The 15,634-nt window shown below is 35.4% G+C and overlaps 1 protein-coding gene across 13 annotated transcripts in view; it reads left to right on the forward strand.

The window, feature by feature from the left end:
• Cep170 (centrosomal protein 170) overlaps positions 1 to 15,634 on the forward strand; it is a 166,401-nt gene that overhangs the window by 67,591 nt on the left and 83,176 nt on the right. For 8 of the 13 annotated variants that reach the window (XR_002820175.1, XM_004626835.2, XM_023710249.1 and 5 more), the window contains 3 exons: positions 1,814 to 1,977; positions 2,158 to 2,454; positions 14,017 to 14,166. Coding sequence is in view for 12 of the 13 variants with exons in the window: in XM_004626835.2 (XP_004626892.1) it covers positions 1,814 to 1,977; positions 2,158 to 2,454; positions 14,017 to 14,166 (611 nt within the window). In the remaining variant the exon portion in view is untranslated. The remainder of the gene's footprint in view (positions 1 to 1,813; positions 1,978 to 2,157; positions 2,455 to 14,016; positions 14,167 to 15,634) is intronic. The other 5 variants (XM_004626836.2, XM_004626837.2, XM_023710255.1 and 2 more) reach the window with 3 other exon arrangements.

Below are 15,634 nucleotides of genomic sequence, written 5' to 3' on the forward strand. Positions count from 1 at the left end.
TAATTATTCTAAAGTACTGGTTATTTAGATAGAAATTTTAGAGCACTGAAAGATCAAATAATTTTTGTAGTGTCACATTAGTTCCTAACAGAAGCGAGATAAATTAGTGGGTTTTTTTCTTACTCTCAGTGTAGAAAAACATTTGCTAGGAAAGAGCTATTCCACAATTCAAGTATATTGTAATTTTAAAAATGTTTATTAGAAAAGACATCTAGTTATATTTACTACCATATTGTTTAGCCCTTAGATTTATTTAAGTATTCCGTAGAGTACTGTTTTCTGTAATTTGTTTTTGTTTTTTAAAGCAAGTACAAAATAGTACCAAAACAAAAAATTACAAATGATACAGAATTTCACTTAACAAAGTAATATGAATTTCACAGTATTTGTTGTAATACAGTGTTGGTTCCAACCAGTTATTCATATTATGAGATATATGCTTATAAAATTGGAAGAAAAAAGAAGTATATAAGAAATTAAGAAAAGTACAAACAATTGAAAAGAGACACAACAAATTAATACCTGCTCCTTTCCATCAACCAGCAGAAGTGCACAATACAGTTGTCTAAACCATCCTGCTTATATTACATAGTTATATCTCTTTCCCCCACTCCCTCTACTAATAAAATGTGGTATTTTTACACAATGGAATATTACTCAGCTATAAAACAGGATAAATTTGAGTCTTTTGTCAGTAAATGGATGCAACTAGAGAACATACTGTTAAGTAAAATAAATCAGACCCGTATGTGCAAACATATTGTCTCAGTGTGAGAACTTGAAAGAGAACGTGGAGTCTGAAGGATACAGTAGATACTAGGAAAAGGGAATGAACGTGTTCAAAAGAGTAGAGTTACTGAGTTGAGGCAAAGGATGGCATAGGGTACTCCTTTCCTTGCAGGCCCCTTACTATTCTTTATTTAACTCTTTAAAGCCACTAAATTTTAGAGTCAAAATGCAAATTTTGGGCAGGGCATGGCGGTCTAAGTGCCTGCCTGGCAAGTGCAAGGACCCATATTCAATCCCTGTTACCGCATGCTGTGCGGGCCCCGCGCCAAACTGGCCCCTGAAACCGAACGTGGTGGCACAGGCCTGTAATCAGCACTGGGGAGACTGAGACAGGAGGATCTCTGGACGTCTGAGCTGCATAGTAAGACCCTGTACCAAATAAATAAGTAAATAAAAAATAAATAAATGATTTTTTAATAATGCAAATTTCAATAATTCTCATAGGTAAAAAGTTTTGTGTACTTAGTAGTAGAAATTACAAATTTGAATCTTGTTAAAAAGGAAAGACATGCTGAACTTCTAGAAGTATCGAATATCATTGGCAGTTAAAATGCATCACATTTTCATGTTACTCATATTTTCCTTTCTTTGTAATGATAAGTATTTTAGTATTATAACCCATTTTCTTTTCTTGTTCTCTAATGCTGGAGTCAAATTTTTGATAGTTAAAAGGGTAGAATATTTGAAGACAAAATTAATATTTACTGATACTATGACTGCAAGCTATGACATGATAGAGCCTCCTTTATCTGTCAGGAATTGATGAATAATTATAAAGTTAAGATTTGGAGAAAGAAAAGCAATCCTATTCATTTGTTTATAAAAGAACTCATTGTTGGCTGATAAAATTTGAATGTAGCCATTAAAAATGAGGGAAGTTTGCAGAGCCTGTTACTGAAAAGAACATATGACTTTGGATTGAAAAGGGGGAGGAGCCAAAACAAATAGCACCTTTGTATATGCTTCTAGTTTTCTACATGCATTTTTTTTTCTTTTCTACTATGTGATTTATTTTTGTGTCCAGGAAATAAACATGATGATGGTACACAAAGTGACTCCGAGAATACTGGGGCTCACAGACGCTGTAGCAAGCGTGCGACTCTGGAGGAGCACTTAAGGCGCCACCATTCAGAGCAGAAGAAACTGCAGAAGAGTCAGGCCTCTGAGAAGCATCAAGACCCGGCTGTTGTAAGTCAGACTGCTTTTATGATTGCATTCTTTGATGAAGACAGTCCCAGAAAAAGGAGGTCATATTCCTTTACTCAGAGTACAGGAATCTTGTGCCAGGAACCTACTGCACCACATACAAAACTTGAAAAAACAAAATCTCCAACAGCAGATGCCAAAGTGGTTTCTTTGTCTTTACAGACTAGCTCTGCGCATCACAGAGGAGGGGGGCATGGTGTTCCACATGGGAAATTGTTAAAACAGAAATCAGAGGAGCCATCGGTGTCAATTCCCTTCCTACAAACTGCATTATTAAGAAGTTCAGGGAGTCTTGGGCACAGACCAAGCCAGGAGATGGATAAAATATTAAAAAATCAAGCTACTTCTGCTACTTCTGAAAAGGATAATGATGATGACCAAAGTGACAAGGGTACTTATACCATTGAGTTAGAGAACCCCAACAGTGAGGAAGTGGAAGCAAGAAAAATGATTGACAAGGTAAATAATTGAAATTTGAGTATGATCTTAGCTATATGGTATATTTGACTGTTGGAAATTACTGGAAAGACAGCATGAAATACTCTTGTTCAGTCAGTGGTACTGGAATTTAGGATTCTGTTAGAAAACTGCAAGACTAACATGAGCAAAAATGTTTTCTGATTTCATTTTGCTTACATTCGGAGATTTCCTAAGTTTCATATATAAAGTTCTATACATTTAATCTGCTTGGATATTTTAAAGGTATAGCCATTTAAAATAGGCTCTTAAGAATAGTATATTTTGGAATTACTACTTTTCATTTATTTGTATCTCTGATAAATGTAAATGTTAACCACAGATTTTCTGTGTGTTGATTTCACGTTGGAAAGAGATTTTTTTAAAAAACATGTTTTCATTAACTTTGCCTTTATTTTCTTCATTTCTGTTCAGTACTTTGTGTTTGGTTATAGAAAGGCAGTGTATGAAAACACAAATCAGGATTTTTACATTATACTCATTTTAGCCAGGCTTGTGTCCAGTCAGCATGGTTATCTACATCTTACAGGTATTCTTTGTTACAGTTGGCTAATATGTATGATGATTATTGTAAGCTCAAAAAGTAGTTTTTCTTGATTTTGGCCATAATAATGGAAAGTTGACTTTAGAATCAGCTTTTTTTTTTTTTTTTTTTTTAATCTCCTGGAAAACAGCCCAAATTTGGGTAGACAACAACCTGTTCTTTAAATTCTTGCTACTCAAAGTATGCCCTTAGGGTGAGCAATGTTAACATAATTTAGCAGGGCCACTCCAAAATGCTGAATCGGAGCCTGCTTTAAAAAGTTCCTAAGGTAGTTTATGTCCATGTTAACACTTGAGATGCATTAGTTTAGATGATGAACTTCTAGTGTGTTCTTTCAAGGAGTGGATAAGATAACCTTTTGGGATGCGGGAAAAATATTAGGAATTATATTTACCTTTTTATATTTTGACTTTTTCTTTTGGAATGTGTTCCAGAGAACATAGTCTTTATTACTACATTGTGCACATCTATAATGTCTAACTGCATGTGTATTGATGAGCACATGATCAAAATATTTTGCATTGTGACTACACAACTCCACATTTTTAGAGACCTGTGGGTCCAGGAAATATGTGTTCTGTAAGCAATATTATTATGGTTGTTCAAAAGAAATACAGAGCTTAAGCATTTAGCATTTGACTCAGAGTTATTGGTGCTTTTTACATTAAAAGGTTATTTTATAGTCAGTATTACATATTATTTAAGAACATGGACACGTACAGGCACACAGATCAGGGAGTATACATAAACTGCAAATATTTCTGTGTGCCCTTGGGTACATAAACTTCTTTAATCTTATTTCATTTTTCTAAAAATCAAAGAAGCTATTTTAGGTTTTGCAAAGTCAATAAAAATATAAAAGGCTTATACTCTTTATCATATGGAACCTCTATAAAAGCCAGCTGTTTGTTATTACCTATTTTAGATATTTCTACACAGTAATCTCTATACAAGGTACTGTAAATTCTGGAAAGGTATTTCAATACTGAACTGTGAAGCCCAAATGGAAGATACAGGTGAAGAGACCAACCTGGCCAGGGCAAAACTATGAAAGAAGTCATTGTTATAGATGAAGCTCTTTTAAAAACTTCTAGATAGAGATGGGACCCCAAAATAGGGTTCACCCTTGTGCTCTATAATTACCATAAATATACCTTTTTCACTCTCAAAAAGTCCCATTTTTGTGAGCAGATTGTATGGTCACACCGTGGATAGAAAAACCTAAGATATTAGAACAGGATTCGCTTAAAGGAATAATGGCATCATGTGATAGAACAGATGATTTATTCATTCATTTGTATAAACAAGAAAACAAAGCTGAGAACATACTGCAGGAAAATAAGAATCATTATATTATCTTGACTACCAAAGTAAAAGAACTGAGAATCCTCAAGCCATGATTAAAACTAGAAGTCAAATTTAGGCAAATTAAATTTGGGCCCAGGGCAAAGAAACTAAGAAACCAAGAATCAAATCTCTGAAGAGGATGAAGTAACCTGTTGGCATGGAAAAACAAAGGCTAAGAATAGCCAGAGTGAAGGGCATAAGAAGCACATTGGGAGGGAAGAGTAGATGTAGGCCTCAGATCAAATTGCTTGGAGGAGCTCTGTCATCTATTTTCTCCTTTTTAAGTTTGGGAGTGAAGAGAATAAATGGGAATCATCAGCTTTCATCTGTCTAAACTCCAATGATTTTAATTTTAAAACCTTTTATGTAGTCTGTTTCTTTTCTCATCCCATCATTTGAGAAGTAGAGAACTCATTTATTTCATTGATGATGTTCCAGGCTTAGTATGAGGGAGTGGTAATTCAAATAAAAAGAAACTGAATTTTTCCTTACAAGAAATTAGTTTACAGTGGAATAAAAAGAAAATTAAATGTTAAATGCTTCCTCCCCCCCTCCCCACCCCACCCCCACAGAACCGGGGATTGAACTCAGACCCTTGCACTTGCCAGGGAAGCGCTTATTCTACTGAGCCATCTCCCCGGCCCCTAAATACTTTGATAGGTGTAAATTGTTGAAAGAAAAGTACCAGTCATTTTAAAAAGAGATCTAAGAATCAACATTGCTTCTTTGGAGAGGTCATTAGACATTAGCTGTTCAACCCAAAGAAATTGGCCTAGTTACTATAATCAGCTATAACTAACTGATAGCAGCTTTTAAGTTGCCTTCCCTGCTTCTAGCCTTTCCAACTTTCAGTCCATATACAATCTGTTATTTCTGACAGTGATTTGACCATGTGATTGCCCCATTCAAGTTTCATTTTAATCATGAGGGTTATTACTACTTCACTAGTGGCCTGGCTTTTGTCTCCTTTCTCTAGAGGTGAGGAATAGAAAGAAATGTAAACTCCATGATTACAAGGACTTAATATTAATATATAAGATATCTTGTGCAAATATTGAACTTATTATCTAGCTGATTTAATTTTTTTTAATGTATTTAGTACAAGGTCTACAGGGTCTCACTACGTAGATCAGACTCTTAGTGATTCTCCTGTTTTCAGCCTCTTCAGCTCTGGGATTATAGGCACATACCACCTGTATTATAGGTGCATGCCACCACGCCTGGTCTCAATCACTGTCTCAGCATGCCCTGGGGGCGGTGCTGACAAATCATGTGGGGGATCGAAGCCTAGCCACTGTGCTCTGCCTAAGCAGGCGCTTTAGTCCACTGAGCTATCTGGCCGGCCCTGGCTAAGCTAATTTTGAGCATGTGTAATTAATCCCATAAAAGGTTTGGCACATAGCGCTTCCCAAAAATATGGAACAACCTATTCAGAAACACAGGAGCAATTTGAAATTTTCAGACAACCACAATTATTACTTTTGGGGACATGAGATTAGACTAGATATTGAAGTCTCTTGTATGTTATAGTAATGATATTAATCCTTTTTTTAATACTAAAGGAAGTGGGGAATCATGCAGTAGATTATATATCATTCTAAGAACTTTTGTTCTTTTTTTAATGCCAAAGGCAGTGAGGAATTGTTGAAAACTTGAATGGGGCAATAACATGGTCAAATCACTGTCAGAAATAACAGATTGTAAATGGATTGAAAGTTGGAAAGACTAGAAGCAGGGAAGGCGATTTAAAAGCTGTCAGTTAGTTATAGATGTCTAGGCCGTATGTAAAAACTCGGGGCTACAAGTATAGAGTTTAGAATTACTAGCGAATAGAGGGTGAGTGAATGCAGAAAAGGAGATGAGATCAGCCAGAGAGAATGTATAGAGGATGAGTAGGCAAAAATAGAGAATTTTTCATATTTCAGTATGAATATTGGTGGATGAAGGAATAAAGATGAAAACGGAGCCTGAAAAGGTTCAGAGAGAGGAGTAAAGTACTGTGGCAGGTGGAGGCAAGAGGATTATAATTTTGAGCCCCGCCTAGACAATTTTAGCAAGATTCTTGTCTCAGAATAAAAGAGGGATGGGGATGTAACTCAGGTGGCTCTGGGTTGAGCACCAAGTACCATAAGGACAGGGGAGAGGGGGAGAATATTAATATCTTCAAATCAAAAACAGTCAAAAGGAAACAAGTTCCTGGGTCACATGACCTACTAATGTTAAGTATGGTCAGCACAGAATGTCTCTAGTTTTCCCCAGAACACACTTTTCCTGGGCCTAAAGATGAACAGAAAATGTATTTTTATCTTAACTCAGAAAAAAATGTATATAGTAGGATCTTTTTAATGACCAGGCTGACCTGATGACCAGGCTGAAAGGCTGTATCCTTGTTTTTTCAGTGCTGGTGGCAATTAAACAGTACTGAAATAGCTCTTCTCTAACCCCTAAGTTATGAGATCACCGCATTTGTGTTTTTATTTTTGTGCTTTGTCTGACAGTAGATAGCCTTATTTTATGCTTGTCCTCAAGTTCACCTTTATAATGTTAACACATGCCTAATATTTATAAAGACCTCTTGAGTTTTACATCTAAGCTTATGTGAGTATGTAATATAATAAAGTACTATTTACTGAATTGAAGGAAGTCATCTCCATAATACTAACAGTCTCTCCTCTCCCTCTTCCTGACTTACCTGAAAGCAACCTTCCCAGAGAATCCATCACAGTACCAGTTTCTTTTCTTTACTCTTCCATCAAATCATATAACCACTGAGGGCAGAGGAATATCTTGTCAGGGCCACTACTTCCTAGCCTTGGAAGCTAGATGAGAAAAAGCTAGCATGAGAGTAGAATGCTAAAGGTTAAATGAACAAGAAAAATATTGGACATTGTAGAAAGTTTAGGTTTTATCATTTTAAAATAAATTTTTTTTCATAAATTTTATTCCACAGAGTATCTCTGCCAGATATTTCTACTGTCCTGAGTTTGTCTCATGTCCAGTGTGCTGCATACCTTCCCCCAGAAGTCTGTTGTTAGTATATTGTCTTCCCTTGTGGAGACTGGTCAGTGGAAAACTCCAGAAGCAGAACTGTAACAAGATTGGAAACCTAACAAGAACATTAGAGTAGTGAGAGGAATAGCCCAAGGATGTCGGTACTGAGAGTGTAGATCCTGGAGTAATACTCCAAAGACTTCAGATTGGACCTAAGTCAGAGCCAGGGGACGTGTGGTGGATCTGAGTCAGTCTGTGTGAACACAGCCATGTAGAATGCAGTGCAACCTGGCATGTCCAAAGTCACTCCTTAAGAAAAGTGGCAGGAACTAAAGGAGTAGAAGATAAAGGAAGAATCTTGAAACAAGAAGATAGGAGCTTGCTAGCAGAGCCAGTGTTTTGTGTTTGCTTTCTTACAGCTCCAGGACTGAAGCCAGGACATTTTCACTGAGCTGCAGTCCCACCCCCCCCCTTTAACTTTTTATTTATTTGTTTGTTTATTATATTTTGGTACTGGAGATCAAACTCAGAACCTTGTGCTTGCCAGGTAGGCACTTAAGCTGCATAGCTATCTCCCTGGCCCCAACTTGTTATTTTGAGACAGGGTCTCAGTTGCTCCATAGGGCCCCACATTTGTGGTCCTCCTGCCTCTGCCTTCCAGAGTACTGAGATTACAGTTTTATTCTGCTGTGCCGTACTGTAACCTGTTGTTTCACTGACGAATTTAAAACTTTTCAACCAGGAGAATTTAGTTTTGGTCTCTCTGATTAATTCTCTTTGACCCTTTTCAACTACTTCCTTTTCTTTCTTTGGAATAAGAAACTTCTGTTAACACAAACTCCCAGAGCTTCATGAGAGAACTGTCATCTTTTTTTCCAGTTAAAAGCCTAACTCTTAATAGAGTAGGCTTTATTTTCCTAGATCAACACTCTTCTTTGTGTTTTTAGCATATCTGTCTCTTTATACTTCATATTATTCTTTTAGTTTTCTTATTGTGGTTATATATACACAACATAAAATTTTCCATCTTACTTTTTAGATAGACTTGTGTTAATTACGTCCATAGTGTGTGATCACCACCACCATTCACTGTATGACCTCTTTTGTTTTGTTTTGGTTTGTTTTTGGCGGAACTGGGGATTGAACTCAGGCCCTTGTGCTTGCCAGAGAAGCACTTATTCCACTGAGCCATCTCCCTGGCCCCTGACCTTGTCTTTTTGAAGATGAAAATTCTCTACCCACTTCATGATTTATTTGAAGAAGCCTTCACTGACTACCCTGTCTAAAGTGGCCCCACCATCCTATCACATCTGCCAGTTTGCTTTGTTTTATTTTACTTGTAGGATTCACCTGTGTCTCGTTTACTTCTTAGCTGTCCGTATCTGTTGAAAATAACATTGTAGCATTTTTTCATTGACGTCTGTGTTTGCAGTTGATTTGATAGGTATAGTCTATACCAATATTTATAGATCAGTTAGATCCAGTGGGGTCCTACAAAGTTTTACTGTATTTTTCTGTGCCAAAACTATTATCTTGATTCCAGAATAACTTGTTAAAACTTAGTTACAATTCCATTTGTAAGCTTAGCTTTGCAAAAATAAGGATGAACTCCAGATGAAAAGCAAATGTGCTGAATTTAGCTGAGTTGCCTTAATAAAAGACACGAGTTGCTGAGTTTCTAGCATTACTTCCGTTAACCTTAAACCTAACAATCCTGGTTGGTAGGGAAAGAGAAGATGGTCACTGATGAACAGTAGATTTGAGGGATAGAGGAAAGAAATTTGTGACATGGAAAGGAGCCATAAAAAGAGAGAATTTGGACATTTTATCTATATAAGCAAGAGAGATCTCGGGGTAATTTGAAAGGATGAAATAAGGAGCTATTTAGAGAAAAATGTGGAACATGTAAGAAATGATGACACTAATATTAGAAGAACGTGAAAAATGATATAGAGAGATTATGAACATAAAATTCTTTTGGAGGCAAGGCATGGTGATACATGACTGTAATCCTAGTACTTGGGAGGCTGAGACAAGCCAGCATGGGCATACAGTGAGCTCAAGCCAGCCTGCCTAATCTGCGTAGTAAGAACCTATCCAGAAAATGAAACACAATATCAACAAGGAGTCTTAAGGAATAAGGAGAATCAAGGACATAATATTAGTTAAGAGGAAGGCAAAAATTTAAGAGCTTGTTTTACCACACAGAAGCACAGAGAAAGAACATAGGGTCATGTCATGCCTTTTAAAAAAAATCATAGTAAAATTAATGTAACATGACATCATATTTTACTTTTAATATGTGCAATTCCAGCACAGTTCGTCACCTTTAGAAGAAATCTCGTATTCATTAAGTAGCCATTTCCCATTTCTTCCTGGCAACTGGTAATGTGCTGTGCCTCTGGATTTGCTTATTCTGCATGTTCTGCATAAATGGGGTCGTCTTTTTATGACTGAGTACTCTTGCTAATAATAATGTTTCCAAATTTCATCCATTTTATGTCTTGTGTTAGTACTTCATTCTTCTTTATGGCTGAATAATTGTCATTGTGTGGGCAAACTACATTTGTGAGCAAGCTACCTTTTATATATCCCATTAATGGATTCAGTTTTTTTTCAATCTTTGGCTATTGTAAAGAATGCTACTACAAGGCTGGTGAGATAGCTCAGTGGTCTAAAGCACCTACTTAGAACAAGCTTAGCAAAGCACAGGGACCGCGGTTCAATCCCCCAGCACCACATGCCAGCCAGCCCCGCCCCCAGATGGGCTGAGTTGCCCCCCACACACACAATAATAAAATAAATTTTTAAAAAAAGAATGCTACTACAAACACAAATATACATTTATTATGTGTGCACCATGGTAAATTACTTATCTCTAATTCTTTCCTGAGCTTTTTCTTCTCTCCATTGTATGTTTTAAAAGCTGATTAGAAATATGTGTGAAAATTACATTGAATATTCAAAATCATTAGTTTATTCCATTGAATTTAAGAGATTTTTCTTTGTTGCAATGAAGTTAAGTGTTTATTTAAAGTTGAACCTTTTAAAAACCATCCTTTTAAATTATCTTGATTTAGTTCCTTGACACTAATGGCTAGAATTCTCATCATTGTTACATAATTTTATGGTAGTATTTTTTAGTATGTAGAAATCTCTGTAATTGATTTGAGTTGGTAGAGACTGCTCTTCTTAACTAGAAGGTTCTTCTTTGTTCCTTGAGAAGAGAGAGGCTCTCGTTACTTGAGACTGAAAATGAAAAGGATAACATGAATTGAATGCCCAGCTTTTATGGATTTATTTTTGAAACAGTATGTGAGGGCTGGCCAGATAGCTCAGGGGACTAAAGCACCTGCTTAGGCAGAGCGCAACAGCAGGGGTTCAATTCCCAGCCTGCCGTGTTGGCAACCAGTATGTGAAAACATAGTGAAGTGTCAAAGTAAAAATGTCAGGACTGGATGAAAGACCCAAATGAACACATTGGGATTTTGATTTAGACCTGTTCATGGTGGGGAAAAGAGTAGTATTTGAATTGGTTTGAACCATCCACAGAGGGAATGACACATAGCGGTGTCTCCATAATTGCTAACTGAAGTGAAACCTTACATGTGACTGAAGTCACCGAGTGAAGGTGTGCATTGCTAGGCGGGGAAACCTCGCAAAGTTACTCTTGGCTTTGAGGAACTCACAGGTTCTATCAGTTATTAGATCATATGTCTGATTACATATATTTTAAGTAAGTGAAACATGCCAGCTTTAGAGTATGTAGTCAGTATATTTTTTTGTTTTTACTTGGACGTTTGTGTGCCTGGACATAAAAATGAGTGGATATGTATTTCAAGCTGAACTAATAATCGTTTCTATCATAAACTTTTCAAAATGCTATAAAAATACAGTATAAAATCTAAATGCTTCTTTCCTTGTACAGTAGTCTTCCCATTTTACCACCTATTTGGAAAATAATTGACAGTTACTTATCTAACAGATAGATACATACCTGGCTGTCGCCATTCTTTCAAAGGAATCTATAGAAAGTCACCTGAGTTTGTTCTTTAAATTGCCAGTTCCCCTTCCTCAAAACAGAAGTTTTCTGTGTGTCTTTTGTTGTCATTTCAAACTAATGCCAGAAGTGATTTGGAGAAGTTTGCTCTGTTTTATTTGAAATTTTTACTGCTTAGATATTCAAGAAAATCAAAGTTATGTACAGACTAAAATTAAATACCAACAAGTCAGAAAATCACTTAAGGTAATTCCTAAATGAATATACCAAAGAGATGCAAAACTAAAAGTAAACTTAGATAGATATTTTTGTTTTCCATCTAAATTTCAGACAGATTTACTTCATAATTATAAAGTCATAACCATCAGTAAAATTGGAGTTCAAAGATTTGAGTAAGGAATGAATTCTTTTGAAAGACATGCTCAAATCATTTGGAGAGCAATAATTTGCTTTCTTTATATATGGAACTAGAGAGGATACATGTATACTGAATTTTTTTTGCTGTTACACTTACATGAAACACTATTTTTTTTCTTATGTCTATCTTTTATTTAAAACTAATAACATACAGCTTGCTCTTAAAGCAAAGATAACTTGAATATAGAATATTTAAAGAGCATGGCATAGGAGAAACAGTCCATGGCAAAGCAGGGCAAGCAAATCATAGTCCTTGAAAATATTTATATTTGCGTTAAATATTAAGTAATTGGCCACTGTGCTCTTCCACAGCGGTCCATTCTCACACTAGACATGTACTACTTTTCCTTTTACTTGGCCTAAACTCACTCTGTAGAGCTTATCTTTTCCTACCTTTGATAAACATAAAACCTTGTTTAAAAAATAATGAAATAGATAAATATTAAGTAATAAGGCCATCTATTGGTAAAATTTTCAAGTTTTACAGAACTTAGAAATCCAGTGTCTACTTTGCTAAATGCCAGCTTCAGAATTTATCAGATACCTCACTATCCCCCTCCCCTCCCCCACCCTAGTGCTGGGGATTGAGCTCAAGGCTTTCATACTCAGCCAATCGTGATAGCTTCATTTTTTTATATTGAGGAAATCTCTGAATTACTAAATTTCCTGGGCTGGGCCTCAACCTCGCACAGTGCATGTGCCTCCATGCCTGGCTATTACTATTTTTTTATAACTTTTTTCTAGAAAATATTTTAATCCAAGGTATTTTTACCATCTTAAAGAAAATGACTGTTCACTTTGATTATGTTCTAAATATCCTATCTATAAATTATTAATTTAGATGCCTTGCACATGTGAGGCAAGTACTCTAACACTTAGCAACATCTCAGACCCTATTTTTTTCTTAGTTGTACTAAGTTATAAAGTGCAAGTATTGGGAACCAAGTAGAAACTTAATATTAAAATAGAATGTTAACATATATGTCATAGTTACTTTTCTTGTGGCCTGAAGTTAGAGGAGGAAAATTGATTTCTCTTCACAGTTTGTAGAAGTTTCAGTCCATAGTCTGCTGGCTCCAAGCAGAGTGTCATGGCATAGGAAAAACAGTACATGACAAGGCAGGAGGTACCAAAGCTGCAACGTAGAAAGAGGGAAGAAACGTAAGAAGGCTTTTTTCTGTCCTTTTATGTTCCATTATGGCTATAAGCCTACTGGTTAATGCCATTCGCACCTGTAGGGCACTGTTCATCCCAGCATCACGTACCTTATGTGCAGCCCCCTCTGAAAACACTCACCTAGTGAGGTTTTGGAGGACAAACCATAGCAATGGCTAAAACTTTTTCCAGGATATTTGGCAATATACATGGCCTTTCATGTGTCTAGAAACAAGTAAGAGTCTGGTCTTCCTTGTTTAAAAAACAAACAAAAAAACCCATGTGAATATTAGTCTCTGGTTTTGCAAATGAGGGATTGAACCTAGGTACCTGCTTGGTACTGATCTACATCCCCAGCCTTTTATATTTATTTTCAGCTACTTGGTCTGAGCTCCAACTCCAATCCTTAGCCTTCCAAATGCTGGGCTTATAGCCGTGAACCACTACATTTAGCTTTGTTTCTTTATTTAGAACTTTTGAGAAATGTTGACCCTCAGTACTGTCCTTATTGAAAAAGCTGGTCTGTGTGAATAGGCCCTGGAATCTGATTTTAAACAAAGTTACTTGATTGTTAGACAAATTTAGAGAATAATACCATACTCTAAATCAAGATACTACAACTGTATCTGTTATTTGGCATCTTAGAAAAGTGTGGGTATAACATTAGATAGGGAAAGAACAGTTAAAAACTCATGTGTCTGTAGGTTTTTAGCATGCCTTTTAAAAATATTGGAGTAAAGAAATAGGTGGAAAAGCTCTATTCAAAGTACAACTCTTTAATTATTGGAATATTTAACATTATTAGATATTTTAATAAATTCCAAATATGATATCCTGATTATTTGTTATTTTTATCAATCAGGATATTTTCTAGGTATTTAAAAAAAGATGGTCACATTGATATGTCAGAACATCCCATTTTCTTCTCCAGTTACCACTCCAATTGGATATTACCTTGTTGTTAAATTTTTCTTACTATTGAAATTAACTGTTAGTTGAGAATATTTTACTTGCCATTGGGCTTAATGGTAATATTCATATAGTAATCTGGTACTCAGCCTATCATTTATAGTATAATATTTTCTTCTAGGTATTTGGAGTTGATGACAATCAGGATTATAATAGGCCTGTTATCAATGAAAAACATAAAGATCTGATAAAAGATTGGGCTCTCAGTTCTGCTGCCATAATAATGGAAGAAAGAAAGCCACTGAGTACATCTGGATTTCACAATTCAGAGGTATATCTTGTATCTGTGTGCTTTCTATATGCATAGTGTGACCTTTTATAATTTATAAATTACATTAAGTAATTGTTGCATCTCCTCCTATACTTCTACAAATTAGTACTTCTACAAATTAGACTTTCTTTCTGATGAAAGTCTGAAGGAATTTTTGTCTTAGCTTTTTGGGTTTTACTATGTTCTTTTAAATAAATATCTGAGGAAAATATTTCAGTAAATAATTAAAAGAAATGTGCTCATTGTACTAATTAGCATTGTAAGATAAAATGTGAAATATATGTTACCAAATACTTTTTAGGAAGCTTGTGTTTAGAAATCGAAGCTTTGTCATGCCAGAAAACATGTAAAAGGTGCTTCCCTGTAGATACAATTTACATGCTTCAATAAGTGCCGTGTAGTACAGCCCACGATGTATTTAGAATAACAGGAGATTAAGGATGGCTTGGTTAGGATAGCTGTGGTGTCAGAATTGTATTACACTTTCATGTGTCAGAAGAAATGTTAAATGTATATATGTCAGAAATATTTATTTAGCTAATAGAAGCTAACACTTCATGGACCTTTTCAGTATGCTGTTTTACAAGGAGGAAAGCATAGTACACAGAAGTGAACTTGGCCAAGGTTTTAATTGTTTGTGGGGCAAGAATTTGAACCCTAAGCAACCTTGATGTACAATTTAATTTATTATCTTACTCCTACTTCTATGTTGCCCTTCATGAAAAGAAAAAATATATATATATGACAAATACAATAAAATATGACTAGAATATATGCATATTCTTTTATTTGTATGAAATGGACAAAATATTCTATAGAGAAGAGATCTATTTGCTAGTTTATTAATGTTAAAATTATATCTTTGTGATTTGCTACTTTCTGAAAACTTTCAAAGCAATTACATTTAGTGTTTTTTATTTCTCCTTCATTTGGAAAAATTTTACTCTGATTTCTGTTTTACAAAGTGATTATTTATTGAAAGCAGGCAACAGTTATTTGAAGCAATGTACTCATATTTTTATTAATTGAAGGGTTTTGGTAAATGTGAATTTAAATAGACTCCCTCTTCTCTGTTCCTTAATCCATAGCAAATAAAGTTTTATATAACCCTGTGTATGCCTTTGTAGAAATTATCTAACAGGCTCTTATACTACTTAACAGATGGTTCTTTTTGTCAGTGAACACCCCTTATTGAAAATATCCTTAGCATGGCCCCATACCTCTAGTCTTGAGAAATGTGGGCGGGTACCACAAAACCTTAGACAGTTACTCAGGGTTCAGCAGGCGTTGGTATCCCTTAGACTTTGTCATCCTATTTACTTGCTATTTTAACCTGTTCCTGAAATTACAGTGTATAAGTGACATGAAATATTCATCAGTATTTAGCTGTTCCTCCTTAATATAGTTAATCTGACTTTTAATGAAAGATTTTGTTTTTTATTGTTATTGATTTGGGGTTCTTTTTTTT

Source organism: Octodon degus, unplaced genomic scaffold, assembly GCF_000260255.1.
Source record: "Octodon degus isolate 3935 unplaced genomic scaffold, OctDeg1.0 scaffold00017, whole genome shotgun sequence".
Lineage (NCBI taxonomy): Eukaryota > Metazoa > Chordata > Mammalia > Rodentia > Octodontidae > Octodon > Octodon degus.